The following is a 19,528-nucleotide window of genomic DNA, read 5'->3' on the forward strand; positions in this document are numbered from 1 at the left end:
TTAAGTCAATTCTGTTACTCGAGCCTCCGCCACAGGTTACGTTCCTGACCCTGTGCTCAAATAGGAGGGTGTCACAAACGGGTGACCTTTCACTCGTACTGTTGCATTTACTGGACCCAGCTCTGCCCAGACACAGCACTGGGCTCCGCTCCCCACCCACTGACCTGGTCCTTCTGAATGCGGAGACGTGGCCCAACAGCGTGGGGGGAGCACGCCACTCACCTGGCAACCCGGCTAGGTACGCAGACGCTGCTGCGGTGAGTGGGCGTGACCTCCCGCCGGGCCCCGCCCCCACCAGATACCTGCAGTAGCTGCTGAACTCCACCCAGCTCCTTTCTGCTCTGCTGCTCAGTCAGCTCCAGCTGCTGCTTTAGGGACTGGATTTCTCGCTCCTTCTGATCCACCTCCCACTTGAGGTTTTCCATCTAGAGGATATAAGAGTCACATGACCAGAAGAATTTTAAGTGGCATTCTTACACTATGAAGTTGCTCTAACCATATCTCTGAGCAACGTTTAGTATCACACATAGAAAAAACATGTTCCTTGCAAAGCGCACAGGGGAGGGGGACGGAATGGGTCAGCAGCAGCGTCTAGCTCTGCAGGTCCCGTCCCGGGGATGCAAAGCCACCCCTCAGTCACCTCCTGGTTTCCTAGGGGCTGTCGGCTCAGCTGCTCGTCCAGCTGTTTCTGCAGGTGTTGCAGCTGGGTCCGGGCCTCGGCCAGCTCCGCCTGGAACCCCGCTATTTCCTGGGAATGTTTCCCATCCTGAATCCTGGCGTAAGAAACAGGAGGAATGAAGCCACAGAGCTCTTCCACTCCCAGCACAAAACACCCATTAGCTGAGTATCACCCGTCCTGGGTGACACTGGTAATGACAAGCTCATGTACTGCTCACCCTGAGCGGGAACTGTCCTAGGAGCTTTCTTTCGACTGCCTCACAAACCCCCGGGACATGCATTTGACAGATTACAGCAGGAGGGCCACTGCCTCAGGGGACCAGCATGTGTCCCTGCACCTTCCAACTTGAGGCTGCCTCAGTAGGTAACAGCCTCAGAGGTGGGCACAGCCCTCGGGGCAAGTGCCCCTCACACTGGGGGCTCTCTGTTCCCCCTGAAGGACCAAAAAGGTGCAGAGTGGAGATGGCAGTGCCAGGACTGAAATTTCAGGGTTAAGCTGAGGCTTCCTGGGACAGGAGTCAGAGGAAATCTCCTTTCCAGATTTGCCTCCAGAGTACTCAGTGACTTGCTACAATGGGACCTTCGTGTGTCAACTGTGCTAATTAGAAATGGAAGAGAACCCTTATGAGGGCCTCGGGGGAGGGGACTGCGCCCCCCTGCAGACCGGGTGGTGTGCCCTCGGCTCCAGGACTCACCGCAGACTCTCGGCTTCTGTCTGCAGCTTTTGCACCAGAAGCTCCTTGGCCTGCAGCTCCTTCTTCACCTCGCTCAGCTCCAAGGTGGCGGCCTTAAAGTGGCGGCGGTTATGTCCAGCTTCCATTTTGGCAGCGGCCACCTACAAGGAGGGACGCCCACATCACCGGGTGCTGAAGCAGGAGCAGCACTTGGGGTGCCATCGTGCTGGGAGAAGCGCCACGGCCTACCTGGCTGGCGCCTTCGCTGCTCTTGCGGGTTTTCTGCCAAAGCCTCCCAGGTCCCCACAAAGGGCTGAGGTCCCTACCACTGCAGTGTTGCAAGCACACGACACGGCTACTGCTACCTGCTGAGTTAACAAATCCGTCCAAGAATCTCTTGGCCTAAACAGTTTCTATAGTCTTCTTGGAGCATGTGTCCATATCTCTTGTTAAATTTATTTGTAGTTCATGTAATTTTGTGAGAAACCTACTTTTCCATCAGATCACCTGACTATCATAAAGCTGATTATTAACTGTGTATGATGTAACTAGCCTTTTCATAGTTAACAGATTTCTCAGGAGACAAACAAATTCTCAGGATATAACAAAATTTTCCATTTTCCTTTACAATAATTTAGTTTTCTTGTCTAATTGCACTAACAAGCACTTCATTTAAAAAAAGTTTAATAAAAATACTTATATGACAGATGATTATAGAAAGAACTCTTACATAAGTAAAAAAAAAAAGCAAACTCCAAACTCCACTAGAAGATATTACCAGTGCTTGTCACTATGTAGCCTAGATGATCTGAACTGTAATCTTTATGCACTTCTTTCTAAAACGTTTTCCTAGCATGCACTATTTTTACAATCAGGACAATGAGACTAAATGCACTTGGACGAACAAATAAGCGTCATCCATAATTACTGCCCTTAAAACAAAGAAGTCTAAGGCACATGTACATCGTTTCCTCAGCAGTTTTCCTTGGGAACTTCTAGTTACAACTTGCGTAAGGGGAGAAAAAAGTGAATACGTGGCCCCTGAGCATCGAGCAATGACAGGAGATTGGGGGACAGAGAAGCACGGCGTGTCGCTGAGTTGGGTCAGACCTGTCAGCACGCAGCAGCCCCCGCAAGGAGCAAGCCCCGACCGTGCCAACAAGCAGACTCAAAACAAGTTCTACTTTAAAAGAATATTTCACTGTCTCACCTCAGAAGTAAGGGGCTGTTTCTTTCTATTTGTGTTACATTATCATGAAGAATTCTTCAAAGGATGTGGCAAAACCCAGTTCCCACGCAGCCACACATGTACATGGCAAGCACATTCTTAGCATCTGCCCTGCCAGCATGGTGGACACGAGCCAGCGCCCTCCTCCCAGGAAGCTTACATCCTAACAAGGAGAGAGGTCTACAGAAACCACGGAGCAGGGCTGGATAGCTGACGTGAGCGTGGGAGGGGGCCAGCCTGGAAAACTGCTCCACACACAGCAAACGGCCAGGGGCCTGGGCAACCCGCTCTCTTGGCTGTTGTTTTTAATACAAAGGGGGTCAGCTGTTCGCCGTTTGCTTTCTAACTCAACTCTACACCCCCAGCACATGGCGTGCCTATGGAGCTATGCGCATGACTGCGTGTTGGTGGAATAGCGCCGGCTGGTTCTGATGGACTCTCTGCCTGTCACTGGCACCAACTTGATGACATTTGTTCTCAAAATTCGGGAGGGGATCTGAGTGTCCAGGACACGCACACTCAGGGTGCGGAACGAACACGTGCATGGTGAAGGCGGCTGCGGGATGGAGGGGGCGCGGCACGCACCTGTTCCCGGAGGCCGTGCACGAGCAGCTTCTCCGACTCCAGCGCAGTCTGCAGGGCCTGCACGAGCTGCCGCATCTGGCGGTCTTCTTCCTCTTTCTGCTGCAGGACCGCCTGCACCTGTGCGACGGCAGAGGCTAAGCGCGGGCAGGGCTGCAGTGAGGCCCCGGGGTGCATGACACGAGGCCCTCGGCTGAGTGCCCATACGCGCAGTGACTGGCAGCGAGGGCTGTGCCTGCTGGGGCTGGGAGTGGGGTGCAAGGCAACCCTGGGCCTCTGCGTGCGGCTCTGCGCTGGGCCTGGTACCTGCAAGTTCAGCTGCACCAGGCCGGCCTCCCTCTTGGCCAAGGCCGTCTCCAGGATGCTGTTGTGCTCCCGCAAGGCTGCGTTCGACTGCCCAAGGCCCGCCAGCTTCCCGCGCTCGTGCTCCAACTCCAGAGCCAGCTTCTTGTTCGACTCCTCAAGGCGGTTGATGTTCCTGTGAAAGCCCCTCGATTCCTGAAGCTGAAACAAATCCCAGAGAGGTCCTGGCTGGTGGTGCCACCCCTACCAGACCCGGAACAGCTAACGCTGAGCGTGCCACAGCACTGGCCAGCCTCTGGACCTGAGCCCATGGCCCTCCTAATGGGCAGAGCCAGTCCGAGCTGGCATCTTGGCATCTGCAACCAGAGCCTTTGACCTGGGAGCGGCTGCTCCGAGTGTGCGTCCTAGCCAGGGTGCTGGTGCTACTGGGTGGGTGGGAGTGGGGGGGCCCAGCGTCTGGCGGTCAAAGACCCTAAAGCAGCCGGCCGAGCGCACAGGCCAGGCTCTGGCCCTCCAGGCGCTCTGCACCAGGGCCATGGGGCTGGCCTACCTCGTCCTGCAGCTGCACCACCTTCTCCCGCTGCTCCTGCAGCTCCCGGTTGGTCTGTGTGATGACCTCCTGCAGCTCTTTGTCCAGCATGGCCTTGCTGTGGCTGACGGACTGCAGCTCCACCTCCAGGGCCTGTATCCTCTCCTGACAAAAGACAGGATGGTGGGCTGGGTCAGTTTCCACACCCCCGAGACACGTGCTGAGCACACTGGCAGGTGACAAGCTCCTCCCACACCCCCTTTCCTCCAAAGGACTTAATTAACTGGCCATGGTGTGCACTCACCAGTGACTCACAAGCAGAATAACCTTCAGTTAAATGCTAGGGAAACAGGCAATTTCTGACATGCAGGTAAGAGTTATAAGTTGCTACCTGTGGCAGGCAATAGCCGCCCCAGGCGCGGGATCACCAACACCACGTGTTGCACACACACGTGAACACACTTCACACCGTGTCCTCACTCAGCTTCCTAACGAGGGTCCTACTATGTACCCTACTCCAGCCTCGTCTTACTGAGGGCCACGCAGAGTCACCCACCAAGGTCCCCGTGTGTCACATGCTGAGTGTAGGCGGAGCCGGGCTCGGGCGCCTGCAGTGCAAAGGCACCACACCCTGCCAGGTACCACATAGGCCAAGGACTTAAAAGAACAAATACTTTAGAGAAGAAGAGAGACGTAAATGAATAAATTCTCCCTCCCAACATTTACAAAGTAAGCAGGGGAGAAGGAGCAATTCATTTAACCTGGCAAAAAAGCATCATGCTGTACCAGTCCCTTCCCACTTGTAACTTCTCAGAAAGAGAGGACCAACTTTCGCTAAGAAGAAGTGCAATTACTGAACCTAAGTGAAATGACTCAAACTGGAGCGTAGAAAATGAAATTTACCAAGGTAGAATTTTACACTTACCATGTTTCCCTGAAAATGAGACCTAGTCGGACAGTCAGCTCTAATGCGTCTTTTGGAGCAAAAATTAACATAAGACCAGGGAAACAGAGTACTGGCGAAAGTGAAACAGTCTGCCCCACAGCTGCAAGGACAGGGGACAGTGACACGGGTGCCCTGCGCGTCATCTCATGACCCACCCTGCCCAACGCAGAGGGCGCCCCTTCGCGGCCAGCTCAGGGACAGCACCGCTGATGAGCAAAACGATGACAAGTCCAGGGCCTTGGCTCGTACACTAACGGCAGGACCACCGCCATCGCGCCATGTCCCACACTGACCTCCCCGATTGCTCCAGAATGATGCCAGCTGTCAGCAGAGACACCTGCACCCCCTCAACCTGGGCACTGAGGGTCCGCGCTGCACTCGCGCACCAGCTTCCCCCAGCGGCCGCTTTCTATGCCGTCACCTGCACTGGGCTCCTGCCAGCCCCCACTGTCCCTCTACCCCTGCCTATCAGTGTCCTACTGAGGAGAGCGACAGGTCTCACCCCACCCCAGCCACCAGTCTGCTGCTGCCACCTGCATGATCAAGTCCCAACGTCCTGACCCCAGCCCACCCACGCAGCCCCCCAGCAGGATCCCTAGTGGAGCCCCGCTGGGGGGCTGCTCGGAGCAGGCCCTGCAAGGGGCGCCCTCTGCTGAGACGCCTGTGCACCAAAGGCCTCCTGTTTACTCAAGACCAGTCGCATGTTGGCCCTTCCAAAAAGGTTGCCTGGCTTCTCTAAACACTCACCCGAACTCTCCGGCCCCCACCCACGCTGCTCAGAGATTCCTGCCTGACACTGAAGGGGGCAGGGACAAAGATGGGCTCTGGGGACGGCCGTGGCCCGAGCTGTCGGAGACGACCCCGCACACCCCGCAGGGTTTAAGCCAGAGGACCCACATGCAGCTCAAACACGGCCACACACGAGTCCCGCCCCTTTTCAAGACCGCTTTATGAGGGTTTCGGGGGAAATGGTGTAGCACGTCACGTCCCCACAATGAGTCTCTAGGGATATGGCAGCAGACGCAGGTACCCACGCGCAGTGTGAGGTCGCCGCCACCTTCGGCGGCTCCAGCTCGCAGCTGGCTCAGCTCGGTCTCGGCCAACTCCTGGGCTGTGAGCGCCTCCTGCAGGCGGCGGCTGAGGATGCCCACGGCGTTCTCGTAGGCCTTGTGCTTGGTCCTCATCTCCTTCTGGGCGCTGCTCAGGTCCGAGCCGAGCCGCTTCATCCTCTGCTTCTGCTCAGCGATGGCCCTAGGGCGTGGCGGGGGGCACAGGCCGTCTGCTCACCACGCTGCGCTCGCCCAGGCTTGCTGGCCGACAGCGCACAGGCCGAGTGAGCCTGCCCGGCCTTCCTCACTGGCCCAGCTCCACCCTCTCCAGCTATGGAACCGCCCAGAATCCAAGACCCCAGACAGGGCAGTGGCGGTGCCTGCAGACACAGCACCAGCTTAGGTCTGCCTGTCCTCCGGTATAGGCCCTGTGACGGCTGACACGGTCCCCTCCTCCCTCACCAACGTGCCCGTGTCCTTCCTGAATGGCAGGCTCAGTCAGTCACTGGGCCCCAGGAAGCTGCCTTGGCGTGTGTGACAGGAAGCACAGGTGTTAGCCCCTCGGGGAGCTGGTGGTCTAGCAAGCGCACGAGACACAAACGGACAGGACAGCAAGAATGCGGGGGAGGCCCCACGCAGCTCACGGCCCCTCACCTGGCGGCTTCTTGCTGCAGCTCTTCCATCTGCCTCTTGAGCACCTCGTTGGCCTCTGTGAGGGCGGCCATCTGCTCCTTGTCGAACTGCAAAGACTTCAGAAGAAGGGGAGTGGCAGTGAGGAGGCAGAGCCCTGTGGCCTCCAGCCTGACCTGGGGATGGCACCCGTGGGGAGCCTGGGAAGGACCAACCAGCAGAAAGCCATGGGGTCCCCATGCTTCCCGTCCCTGGCCACTCCCACACCAGCAGGGAGGACTCGGGCCCTCCTCCCGGCTCCAGTCGCTGGCCCAGCACCCGGACACGGCGTGCAGTCACGCGGCTGCAGGTGTCACCAGTGTCTGCGGTCCAGGTCAGGCCCACTCCACCTGCACTGTCATGGCTTCAACGCCGTCTGTTCCCCAAACTCTCAGCTTGCGGCCTCCAGCCTGCCTGCCCACCTGGGTCCTGCCTGGGCCTCTCGTGGGACATGTAAAGGTGGCCCTTGCTCTGACGTCCTCCCTCAATTTCTCACGTCAGCCCGGATGGGACTCTGGACAGAGGCCTTGCTCTCCCCGGTCCTCGGATGCCCCTGGTGCATGCTGCTCCCCCACCCGCTGGCCTCTCCTGGATCACAGGACCCTCACACATGCCTCTCACCAGCTCCAACTGCACTTCTAGCGCAGGACCTAAAGCACCGCTGCCGTGACGACTGGCCCTTCCCAGTTCCTCATGCATCGCGTCACCTGCCTGGGACTCCGTGTTGTCCCTCTGACCCAGGCCACTCCTGCCTCTCGGCATGGCGGCTGACGCCCTCCAGTGTCCGGCCCCTCACCACTGGATGCCCACCTGCCCCACCAGGATGGAGCTCCGCGACCTAGGGAGCGCCCCCCACGTCCACCCCCACAGCAGGCCCCAGGTGATTGTGGCTGAACCTGCACATGTCACAGCCAGACCTGCAGGTGCGTCTCCATCTCGTCCCGCTCCCTCTGCACCGACATGAGCTGGTCTTCAAGGGCCGCCATCTGCTGCTGGACGTGGGACACCTCCTTCTGCAGACGGGACCGCTCGGCCTCCACAGACGCTTTGTCCCCTTGGAGCTGCATCAACTCTCGCCTCAGCTCCTTCACCTCCGCGTCCAGACTCCTCCTCGTGGCCTTCAGCTCGCTGATGAGCTGGTCTTTGGAGGTGGCATCCCGGCGGTAGGCCTCCACCATCACCTGCCCGAGACAAGTTGCAGCCAGTGCGGGCGGGGCCCTCTCAGGGGCCCGAGGCCTGAACAGGAAGGCTCGCCACTTGTCCAGGTGTGACGTTTCAGGGTTAATGATAACACACTGCCCCAAACCCAAGACACCCCATTATTTTACGCTTCTGAACAAGTCTAGTGATACATGGAGCTGCCACGTCAGCTGCTGGTGCCTCAACCCTTTCATCTACTCTGGGATTCTGGCAATTCTTTGTCCCCTCAGCTGCCTGCCTGGCCTCAGATGGGGACCCCTTCTTGTGTCTCAGGATTCAAAACGAACACCACTGATCGCGCTCCCTCGGGTTGTCCCTCCTCAGACCCTCGGCACTTGGTGACACTCACTCCATTGGTCAACAGTGGACACTGGCTTCTCAAACACAATGGGCATCACGCCTGCACCATGACCTTTGTCAATGCTGGGTCATGCACGGTGTGACTTTTTCAAATGCGTTAAACAGAATTCAGCTTGTTGGTTGCAACGCATGCTCTGATGTGACAACTGGGCACACTCCGTGTGACACAGAGACCAACCCCACTGTGGGTGTTAGAGTGGAGGGAGTGAAGACTATATCTGAGAATCAATGAAGTGCCTTTAAAAAACTGAAGGCGTCTAGATGTCACCTTTCCCTGATCCACTCGGTTCTGATAAAGTGATTAAAACACACAGGATTATTTTCATATGAAGAAAACCAACAACACTATTTTACCTTTTGTTGAAGAAACTGTTCCTTTATTTTCTGCGTCTGCTTTTTCAGAGTGACAGTCTCTTGCTGCAGGTGCTCCACCTACGAGGACACATGTACATGGACGTCACACTGGTGGCTCCAAGAGGCCCTGGGCCTATGAGGACACGCGTGTACGGATGTCATGCTGGTGGCTCCAGGAGGCCCTGGGCCTACGAGGACACATGTACACGGATGTCACACTGGTGGCTCCAGGAGGCCTTGGGCCTACGAGGACACGCGTGCAGACATCACACTGGTAGCTTAGCTCTATTCCTCTAGTCCCCAGGGTGAGGTCCCTCTGGGTCTCAGTGAGACAGGATTATACCACCACTCCCTCCCCACTCTGTTTTTAGGATAATAACTTTAATCCAAGGTGCAGCTACCAGGGACTCTGTTATTAACTATACAGACAAAACTCTAATATGATCAGTAATGCCCAGTACCAATATATGTCTCTTCCAGAGCTTTCCAAGTGTCAGCCGAAGTCCCTATTACTGAGCTAACAGTCAGTAAAATCAGATTGTCAGAAGGGTTCGCACAGTTCTTATAAACTCCATCCCTGAGGGTCTACGAGCTGCCTGAGTGCGTCCATCCTACACAGTAACTCAGCTGGGTCCGTGTCTGCACAGAAAACAGTCGCCGTCGTCTGACTTCCTGAGGGAAAACGCTACTGATTTCCTCTTGTCCTGGGTGCTTATGGAGGGGGATCTGAAGACAAAAGTGTCCCTGACCCTACCACATTTTGTTCCGTCTGTATTTCCTAACATGTACCTATGTCGTCATGTCACACTGTTAGCAGAAGGGCTCCCAGGTGTGGCGTGCTAGGTCCTGTCCACACATGCCCAGACCCTCAGGCCGTCTCCCGCCCTCACCCGCCGATGCCTTAACTGTCCTGCTGACGAGTCCGGGTGGTCCCAGGACAGTCAGGTTCATAAGAAGGAAAACCCAAAAGTTCCACTCAGCTTTTCCCGTCTAAGCTTCATGTCATCCGTGGACAGAAACCGATGTTTCAAAGCCAAAGCGTGACTCAATTTCCCAGTTCTCGGCATGTACCGTGTTTCCCCAAAAATAAGACTTAGCCGGACAATCAGCTCTGATGCATCTTTTGGAGCAAAAATTAATATAAGACCTGGTCTTATTTTACTGTAACCTAAGACTGAGTCTTATAGAATACACTAACTATACTATACTATACTATAACAAGCAGTTTTTATGACGTGATATGATATAATACCAGGTCTTTTATTAATTTTTCCTCCAAAAGACGCATTAGAGCTGATTGGTTGGCTGGGTTTTTATTTTCAGGGAAACATGGTATGTGGCCAGCAGTGCCAGAAGCACACCACCTGGTAGCTGGTGGGGCCCCTGGATGCAACCTGGATGCATTCTTTCACGTTTACAAAACAAGGTGTTCACAGAAAGGACCAAACAGTTGGCATCGGCTCTCGTGTGTAATTGGTAACAAAATGATGGCAAATGTTACTACCTGGCTGGACTTGACAGCTAAGTCCTGTCTCAGCTGTTCCAACGTTCCTGAGGTCTGCTCGGCCCCTTCTTCCAGGAGTTTGGACCCTCGAGCCAGCTCCTCTGAGCCGCTGCGGGCTGCCTGCAGAGCCACCTCCAGGACAACCCTCTCGTTTTGCAGGAAGTGGATCGTGTCATCCTTGCAGGCGGCCTCCCCCTGCAGTTCCTCCAGCCGGGCCTGCAGCTCGTCGAAGCGCACCTGCAGCTCGCCCAGGGACTGCTCCCTGCTCTGCAGCACCTCCTGGGCCACGGTGAGCTGCTTCAGCAGGTCCAGCTGCTCCTGCTGCAGGGCCTCTAGCTGCTGGTCTCGCTGATGCAACGTCACCTTCACCTGGAAAAGCAGGAGCTCGATTCAGTGTGAATGGTCTTGAATGAAAACACTGCCCCACTCCAAGAGATCCCACTTTCTCCCTGTTCAAGTTCTAGGTAATTCGGGTGGACGCGTGGAGGCCGTCTTCTGCACATGAAGTTCTGGCGTAGGACACCAGTGGACTGAGCACGCAGCCGGGTCTGCGACAGCAACCAGGTCTGAGGATTGACGTTAATACCAATTTGATGGACAGCCTGGCACAAACACATGCCGTTGAGGCCAATGTGTGCGGCCCCGGGGGTCCGTGGAAGGACAGTGCGTGTGGCCCCGGCCGTCCACGGGAGGACAATGCGTGTGGCCCCGGGCGTCCGCGGGAGGACAGCGCGTGTGGCCCCGGGCGTCCGCGGAAGGCCGTGACGAGTGCTTGCCTGATCTAACTGCTGCTCCAGCGTTGCTGCTGAGGCCGCCACCTTCTGCAGCTGCTCCCGTTCCCCCTCCATCTCCTCCAGCCTCCTCTGCAGGTCTTCCTCCACCATCGTCTTCGCTTCTTGAATCTGAGCAAAGGCTGCCTCCTGGTCCAACATGTCAGCCTGGGGCCCGGAGACAAGAGGGTGTTTTAACCTGTGGGATAACCTGACGGCCACTGCAGGCGGAGCAGGCAAACCCGCCACCTGGAGGAGGGGCCCTTGTCCACGACCTGCAAGCAGAGGAGCCAAGTGCACAGGCGTCAGAAGGCTGGCGACCTCCCATGCCCAGAGACAGATCGCCCTGCTGCTTCCTCTACCACGGTCCCCTCTGCCACCCGTTGGGCCTGGCTGAAGGGAAAAGTCAGCAGTTTAGGGGCTGGGACGCAGGGAAGAACGAAACCTCGCGTGGCCTCTCATATGAGGATGGGCTGCAGCCTGTCTCCACTGCCAGGCAGTGATACATGGGACATTCTCTTGCACAGAATTATGTCCCAACCATTTGGGAAAACCAGAGACCAGGGGCCATGGGACAACCCGGGATTCCTTCCATTCTGACTACGCAGATAAGATCCTACGTCCAAGAGTGTTTCTTAGGGGAAAAAACATTAGTGTATAACTTAACATTTTTTCAGTTCTTTGACACTGGAGCCCTCGGAGAGTACGTTTTTTTTTTTTGTGGCGTGATGTTCTTCTGTCATTCACATCATCCGTGAAGACAAAAGGCCTCGTGCAGAGAAGAGCGGGATGGGATACCACACCAGTCACAGGACGCTGACTTCCCATGTGACCGGGAAGATTGACATTCGTGGCACAGAACCGCCATGGTATGTCACATACCCTTTTCTCTTCTTCACTTTTCCCAATAAACCTACCGAGTCTATATGATTAACCTCAAGGCTCAGAGAGGTTAGGAAATCTTCCAGGGTCTCGCAGCTAAGAGAGAACAGGTATCGGGGTCCTGCTCAGACTACTGCATCCCACTCCCCCAGAAATGACCTGAGGGACAGCTGGCCCTCATCCCCACTACTGCATATGGTTGCTGGAGGATTAAGGAACCGTGTAGGCTGAGTGCTCAGAGAGCAGAGAACACTTGTTAGCGCAGGCTCTGAAACGCTCTGGCACGCGCTAACTCCTTTCTCCCTAGCCAGTCCCTTCCCAGCACCCCAACTGCCTGGCTGAGCGCTGGGACCTAGGCCCCACGGTTCAGAGGACAGGAGCCGGGAGCCACCCAGACAATTCAACGAGAGATGAGCTTGCAGCGAACGTGAGGAACTGAATCCCCACCCTGATCCTGCAGATTGCTTGGTATTTAAAAGACATACAAATGCACAGAACGTTAATGCTCACGTACACATCTGTGTTCGCATATTTTCTTACCCGTGAGCAGTGTCCACAAAAAGCCCAACCCCGACCTCAGAAGCATGCTGCCCACCCACCTCGATGCCCTGGAGCTGGAGGGCAATGCGTTCCTTCTCCTTGATGGACCTGTGCTGCGTCTCTGACAGCTGGTGGGACAGGGACACGTTCTCGAGCTTCAGGTGCTCCAGGAGGCCCGCCTGGGTCATCTGTCCAACCTTCAAAGGAAAACCACGGCGGAAAGTTGCTCAGTTTTATGCACAAACGCAGACTGCCTTTCCCTGAGGTCAGCAGGGTGAGGGCCCCTGCCCAGGATCCCATCACACAGGGCCGCACTGCCCACACTCCTGCCAGCCACCTGATACCAGGGCCCACTGAGTTCTGTGTCCTGAAGAGGGGCAGGCTGGCAAGCCAGTCCGTCGTCGTTCCCACTAAAGGTGAGGGGCCTCATCTGGACAGCAGGGACAGCGGGGCTGGAGATCTGTCCACCAAATGGACGGAGCCAGCTGTGACCAGGCCCATTTCAGGCCCTGCCTCTCAGTGCCTGGCTGTCCTGCACACTCACCAGGCTGACCCCGACCATTCCCAGGACATGGCAACAGCCCAGGGTCGACCCCGGCCGTCAGCCAGGCCTCCTCTGACCGAGTGAGAGAGGTTGGGAAGAAGGGGCCCAGCCTCACAGCACCCACCAGGCCGGCCCCCGACACGCGGGTCTGTGATCAGACCTTTGAGTTCTCCACTTCCAGGTCCTACTCGAACACTCCTAGATTCACCAAAGTTTCAGGGTCTCAACAGAAGCTTCCAGAGCAAGGGAGACACCATGTGCTGGGGTTGTGTCTCAAGGCAATGAAAGAATGGGCCACCCTGCACTCTCCTCCCTCCTGGACGGTCCTGGGAACGTGTCTATGTTCCTGAGAAAAGGCACATGATGGACGATACACCCTAATTTAAGGAATGCTGAACCTGGGTGCCAAAGGCACTGGAAAAAACCAGCTCCGGCTCTCAAACTGCCACTCAAACCCTGGGACTCTCCTGTTTTTGTCTTCCAAACTCCACTTCTACTTACGTCAGATATATCCATGTTGCTTTCTCTAATATTTCATGCCTCATATAAAAGTACTGCAGCTTCCAAACTGCATTAGGTTGTAAAACGATTAATTTCTAAGTATGCTGTGTATGATCCTTTAGCTAAATATGTGACATAAGTTTAAGAAAACTTCTATTTTGTACGTTTGCAGACTTTAGATTTTTCAAAAAAAGGAGCATTTGATGGAATTAGTGTTTAATATCCTCTACTCGAGAAAGTAAGTTTTAATTAATCTACAATATTCAATCTGGACCAAAAAAACGGGGAAGGGGGGCAAGACCCAGAGCTACATTGAAAAAGACAGGCCGGCCAGGGCAGTACCCGCGCCTTCACGGCCAACACAGTGGCCCAAAGCAGTGTGGCGCAGAGCGAAGTGCATTTCGCCCACCAGCTGGCTGCTCGGAGCCCCCGAGGATGACGGGCCTGGAAGGAACAGCTCAGCATGGCTGGGCCCCTGGGCTGCTGACGCTCCTGCCTGCCTGCACCTAACGAAACGAAAGAGGAGAAGGTGTTTCCTGCAGGATGTGGGACATGAGTGTCCACACAGAGAAGGTCCGGCGATGAGGCAGCCAGTAGGTAACGCGTGCCATACTCTGTGTATGTCAGAAACAAGGTCACAAGAGGGTGGAGGCCGGGGGCAGGGACTGGGGAGCTGGGTTCAGACGATGGAGGCGTCCTCAGAGGGGACAAGGCTTAGCGGTCAGAAGTAGGCACACAGCACGTTCCAGAGAGGGGCCTTTAGGATTCTGCACGCTCAGGCACGACCTGTAAGACCCTGTGTCAGAAGGTCACGGGAAGGTGCTGCGGGCTACACGAGTGGTTAGCAGATTTTAAAAAACGCATTGTGCAATCTAAGCACAGAAGCCCTTTTAATTCAGGGGAAAGCAGTCGTCCCGCACGAGACGTGTGGGGGCCATACCTGGATGTGTGCCATCTCGCCCTGCAGTCTGACCCGGGCCTCCTGAGCCAGGGCGAGCTGTTGCTGGTACCACTGCCGCACGTTCTGCAGAGACGAGATTTCGGCCTGGGACGCCTGCAGCTTGCTGGTCAGCGTGGCACGCTCCAGTTGCACTTCCTGGAGCTGGCTCTGTAAGGCTGCCATCTGCTGTCGCAGGTCATGCACTGGAAGCAAGAAACCACAGCCGCTCAGACGGCCCGCCACGGCCAGGAGCGCCAGCCCCTCTGCAGCCAGCACGGTGGTGATGTTCAGCTGCCGTCCTGCACCAGGGTGCTTGGGGGAGACACAGGGTAGGTTCTGGCCCTGGTGTTCCGTCGTGTGTCCACCCGACACGTGACTTCATTCGCAATGCTGATTCGGCAGCACTGAGCTCACGGCCTGTGCATCTGTCAGCCTCAGCAAGGCTCATCCAGGTGTATTTTCTCCATAAAACACGTCACAGCCTCTTTGCACTTAGGGGTTTGGGGTTAATTTTAAATAGCAAAACCACCCCCAAAAGCACAAAAATGTGAAAAAATGTGGCACTAAGTTTGAGGTCCGAGACTGGAAGGAGAAGGCTGGGCTGGGACTCTGCCTTGTGGGTGGCGAGGGCCGACCTCAGGGTTCCAAACACCCTCGAGCAAGCAGGTGACTCGCCAGCAGGGAATGAGTGGACACTGAGCGCCACTGTGGACGCCTGGCTGTGGTCTTGAGTGGCCTGACAATGCCTGAGAGCCTCAACAAGCTCGGGAACAGCACGGTGTTTCAATTCCACAGAGAATCTGCTGGTGTGCTGGTATGGCCAACTCTTAACACGGATGAGGGGAGGGCAGGAAGGTAGAGGTGGAGCAAGGAAGTGACAGACAGCTCAAAGCATAGCACAGAAAAAAAACAAATATTTTAAATTTAAAATTACACCCAATATTTGACAAAATATTTACCCCTCTAAATGAGTTTCCAAAGATTGTTTAAAAAGTGACAAAACGAACATGACAGCTTAAGAGGCTCTGAGACGCTTTCTCTGAAATTCTTGGGGCCAGATGCTGCTCCGGAGTGTGGCAGGGCGGGGTTCCAGAATGGCACTGCAGGCGCCCTGTACACACGACGGGCGGACATTGGCGCCACCTTGGAATGGAGTCTCAACCTCGTGGGACTGTGGGCAAGTTCTGCTGCCCCATCAGCTCTGGTTAGGACAGGCCTGGCAACCCAGAATTATGGAAGTATTTTTAGGTTCAGAACTGTGTGGATTTTATAATTTTCTTAAGGGACTGGGTAGCATGAAACGCTCCGACACTAAAAGCAGTCTGTTTTCTCAGCCGGCGCGCTCTCCTTCGTAGTTATAAGGATAAAGCCTTTGCGACAGCAGCTGGTCACTTTTTCTTTAATGTCTACAAGTCTTATGGCCAAGATGCCACCCGGAGAGATGGGCCCGTCACAGCAGCGCTGCTGAGCCACGCAAGCCTGGCCTGAGACGGCGCTGTCTCTAGCAGGTGGCCTGTCTTCTCGGCGGCCCCAGGATGAGAAGACAGCACTGTACAAGGGCGACCCGGTACTTCGCTGTGACCTGCCACCAAGGTTCCTGGACTCTGCTACCCCACTCGTGTCACTGCCCAGGTGACTCCCACAGGGGTCCAGATAGAGCCAAAGCTGAGCTAGGGTAGAGCAAATGAAGGTTTGCATGTTGGCTTCCATCCTTTACCCAGAAGCAACACTGCTGTGGAATCACAGCTGTAGCCCTCACATGACAATGGCCTCTGAGAGCAGAGTAAGAGCAGTGAGTACTCCCCATGCCCAGAGTCCACATCCAAGCCCCAAGACTTCCCCTGCACACGTGCAAAGATGGACACGATCCCAGGGCTGGACTGGAACGATGACCCACTTCAGAAAGGTGGCGTGTCCCGCACGCTGGCACACGGGCACGCCACCAGCCCCCAGCTGCCCCAGGGCCACGCACCTGTGTTGTCCTTCCTGAGCATGCTGGTCTGCATGTCCTCCACTTTGGCCAGCAGCCGGCGGTACTGCTCCTCTGCCACCTGCAGGTCGCTGTGGGAGGAGGCCAGGCTGGCATTCTTGGCTTCCAGCATGTTCTGCAGGTCGGTCATGGCTCGCTCCAGGTCCCAGCAAGACTGTTTCAAGGTATCCACCTCCGAGCTGAGCGAGTCCTGCTTCTGCTGGCTGCTGTGACTCTGCTCCACGTGGGCCCGCAGCCGCGTGTCCAGGTGTGCGAGCTGCGCCTGCAGCTCTGCCTTCTCTTTCAGTGCCTGCAAAGACCACCAGGCAGCACAGTGACGCTCAGACCACCACCACCGCCACCCTGGGTATGAAGAAGCTGACTGAGCGAACCAGTGACACAAGGAGAGGTGTGGCCAGGCAAGCTATAGAGGACAGCACCATGCTTTCCACAGCACTCGGTCGTCCAGCATGACCGTTATCCCCAAAGAGGGCAGATTTTCCAGACACGCCCAGGGGGCAGGAAGGTGACGTCGGAGTCGGGCAGCACCTGGGGACGCTGTGCGAGCACCCCTCCATCCGCTAGGACGCTGGAAAACATACTTGTTCATAACCCCAAAAAACGTGCAAGCACGCGCACACACAGAGTAAGCACAGCAGGAGCCCTGGGGGACCAAGATGGGGAGCAGTGAGGCTCAGACTGGAAGACGGGCTGGCAGTTGGTGTCTGCAGGGAGCCACTATTTTCTGGGGGGCTCTGAGGGCTCCAGCCGGGCGCCTCGGCATAGAGCAGCCTGTGGCACTTCCCTGCACTGAGCGGCAGGGCCATGGGACCACTGTGCACAGGGTAAAGCGAGATACACGTGGGGCCTCCAGACGCCTCGGCCCTGGGCAGCAGAGCACGTCCACAAGACCAGCAAAGGGTGTGCCCCACCCAGCCTGAAGTCTGTCTCCAGGGTGTGACAGGAGTTACACATCAACACGCCCTAGGACAAGACCGTCACTGTGAACATAAACTCTGCCAACAATGGAAGAACAAACACCCAGAGAAACCGCATTAATGGAGCAAACGTAGTGGGATTCTAAAGTAGGTGTGTGTTCACGGAGAAGCCAGAAAGGATCGCACCCGGGCAGCTGGCAAGGGCCTCGGTGTGGACACAGCTGAGGAGCAGAGCAGTGTCCCAGGACGGCAGATGCCGAGCAAAAGCAAGACACCGGGGTTGGATGCCGCTCAAGTGGAAACGCACTTGGTGAGCCGCGTTCTGAAGGACTGAAGTGAAGACTGTGCACAAGCGCATGGGCTGTGACAGAGCAGGTGTCGGTGTCCCAGGACACGGAGCCACAGCACACCTGAGTAGGGGCCCACTGGCAGAGGGAGCAGCCCCTCCCGCCTCCCAAGAGAAGCGCCATGGCTGCTGTGACCTTCCTGCCACCTCGCAGTGCCCGTGTCCCCCGCTCTCCAAGCCAGATGGCCAGCCGGATGCAACCGAACTGGTTTACTCTAAATGTTGACAGGAAAGTTGGAAATTAAGGGACAGAAAATGATTTTTCAGGCACGTGCTAACCAGATAGAGCAAAGTTCATTATCAGGAAAAGCAGATCCCACAGCAAAAACTATTAGAGGGGGAAAGATAACAATTATAACGTGTCAGAAAAAGGTGAAATCCACCAGAGGAATTAAACTATTTGCTTTGTCAGGTATCTAAGAGCAGAGATAGGAATCTTCTAGGCATATCCTGAGATACGGGGACACAGAGCGCCAGCGCAGTCAGACGGCAGACTCATGCCTCTCTGAGGCTGACACTTCAGGCAGACAAGCATGTGGTGAGAGGTGAGGCATGCCTGCTGTGGCTCGTTCTCAGATGAGAAACTCTGGACCCAGAGGCCAGGAGGCACGAGGCACAGAGCACACCCACCAAGCATCATTACCTGACTGGCCTCCAGTGACAGGGCCTCCAGCTGTCCTTCGAGTCTCATTTTTTCTTTCAGAACCTGCAACATTTCATCGTGCGTTTCAGCCACAGAACTCTCCAGGGACACGCTGGAGGAAGAGGCAGGCAGCGGGTCAGGCAGTGGGAACAGGAGTGACCGTCCTGCCTCTACACTTGGCTACTTCTCCTAATTCCACCCACCCTGCTGCTCTCCCCATTTTTCACAATAAAGAAGTAAATAGATTTCAGTGGAGAGCTACCCCATCCAGAGTTGGACATTTTCCGCCACGACGTATGTGGCTGGAACGACCTCACGAGAATGTGAGCCCTGGTTAGCACTGGGCTGGCTCAGAGGCGGCTGCACAGAGACCAGAAAAGCCTCTCAATACTGCAGACGATTACTGAGTAGCTCAGGTTCCGTTTTCACAAAGCACCAGGTCTGCATGTAAATGGCCCTGGACAGACTCAGGATGGAGTGAGAGACGAGTGCTGGCCGGGCCACCCACCTGCTGCAGACGCTGTTCGCCGGGCTCCGCGTCACCCCATTGGCCTCCCGGGCCCGGTCTTGTTGCTCAGCCGCGGCGGCCTGGAGGATGTCAGTGATGGATGGGAACTGTCCCAGGGAGCTGGCAGCAATCTCCTGGCCGCCGACCACATAGGAGGCTTCACGTGCAGTCATGGTGCTCACCGGGAGGCCGCCTACCTCTCGGGCAGACACGCTGCTGTAGGAGGAGCTGTCGCTCTCGTTCCCATCGGCCTCAGATACGTCGTCTCCTGTCAGAGACACATTCTCCAGGCGGTCATCGGCCTCAGGACACAGGCTGACCGCAGACACCACTGACGCCACGCTACTCTGGCTCTGCATCAGGGAGCCCCTGCCAGAGTCTGAGGCCGGGACACTTGCGCCAGAGTTCCCAGCGTCTGCGTCTTCAGTTCTGTAGTCAGCCAGAGACCGAATCTTGCTTGATCTGGAGTTTCTTCTCTCCTTCTGATGTGCCAGGAGCCCTAAGCTGCCCACCTTGGGCCCCCGAGGGACACTCGTGCGCAGGAAGGAGTACTCCTTCGTCATGGCCACCGTACTGGCCCTTGGTAAGGCTTCTGGGTTCAGCATGAGCTCAGGGTCAAGTGTGCTGAAGGGTCTCGTTTTCGCTGCAGGCTGACTGGACTGAGAAGGAAAGAAAAGCACAATTACGTTTACAATCGACAAGCACTGACAGGCAGCACTTAAAACCTGGCGTCTGGAAAGGCTGCTGAGCTTGCTCCCTCCGCAGACGCCGGCCCCGCGGTCTCACTTCCTCCTGTCATGTCGGTGACCAGCGCGAGCACCCGACTTAATGGCGGTGACCTGATCCCCGCCAAACACCGACTACAGCAAGT

At 56.1% G+C, this 19,528-nt stretch overlaps 1 protein-coding gene across 5 annotated transcripts in view; it reads right to left on the minus strand.

Moving 5' to 3' along the window:
• GOLGA3 (golgin A3) overlaps positions 1-19,528 on the minus strand; it is a 36,269-nt gene that overhangs the window by 5,076 nt on the left and 11,665 nt on the right. For all 5 annotated transcript variants that reach the window (XM_074321232.2, XM_019748770.3, XM_019748771.3 and 2 more), the window contains exons 5-21: positions 18,658-19,316; positions 18,150-18,261; positions 16,226-16,532; positions 14,254-14,456; positions 12,328-12,465; positions 10,853-11,014; positions 10,077-10,445; positions 8,573-8,650; positions 7,576-7,839; positions 6,644-6,738; positions 5,975-6,191; positions 4,016-4,159; positions 3,469-3,666; positions 3,166-3,282; positions 1,374-1,513; positions 641-773; positions 303-425 (exon numbers count right to left, since the gene is read on the minus strand). In XM_074321232.2, coding sequence (XP_074177333.2) covers positions 303-425; positions 641-773; positions 1,374-1,513; positions 3,166-3,282; positions 3,469-3,666; positions 4,016-4,159; positions 5,975-6,191; positions 6,644-6,738; positions 7,576-7,839; positions 8,573-8,650; positions 10,077-10,445; positions 10,853-11,014; positions 12,328-12,465; positions 14,254-14,456; positions 16,226-16,532; positions 18,150-18,261; positions 18,658-19,316 — 3,459 coding nt within the window. The remainder of the gene's footprint in view (positions 1-302; positions 426-640; positions 774-1,373; positions 1,514-3,165; positions 3,283-3,468; positions 3,667-4,015; positions 4,160-5,974; positions 6,192-6,643; positions 6,739-7,575; positions 7,840-8,572; positions 8,651-10,076; positions 10,446-10,852; positions 11,015-12,327; positions 12,466-14,253; positions 14,457-16,225; positions 16,533-18,149; positions 18,262-18,657; positions 19,317-19,528) is intronic.

Source organism: Rhinolophus sinicus, chromosome 9 (genome assembly GCF_057876585.1).
Source record: "Rhinolophus sinicus isolate RSI-liver-muscle chromosome 9, RSI-T2T, whole genome shotgun sequence".
In the NCBI taxonomy this organism is placed as follows: Eukaryota; Metazoa; Chordata; class Mammalia; order Chiroptera; family Rhinolophidae; genus Rhinolophus; species Rhinolophus sinicus.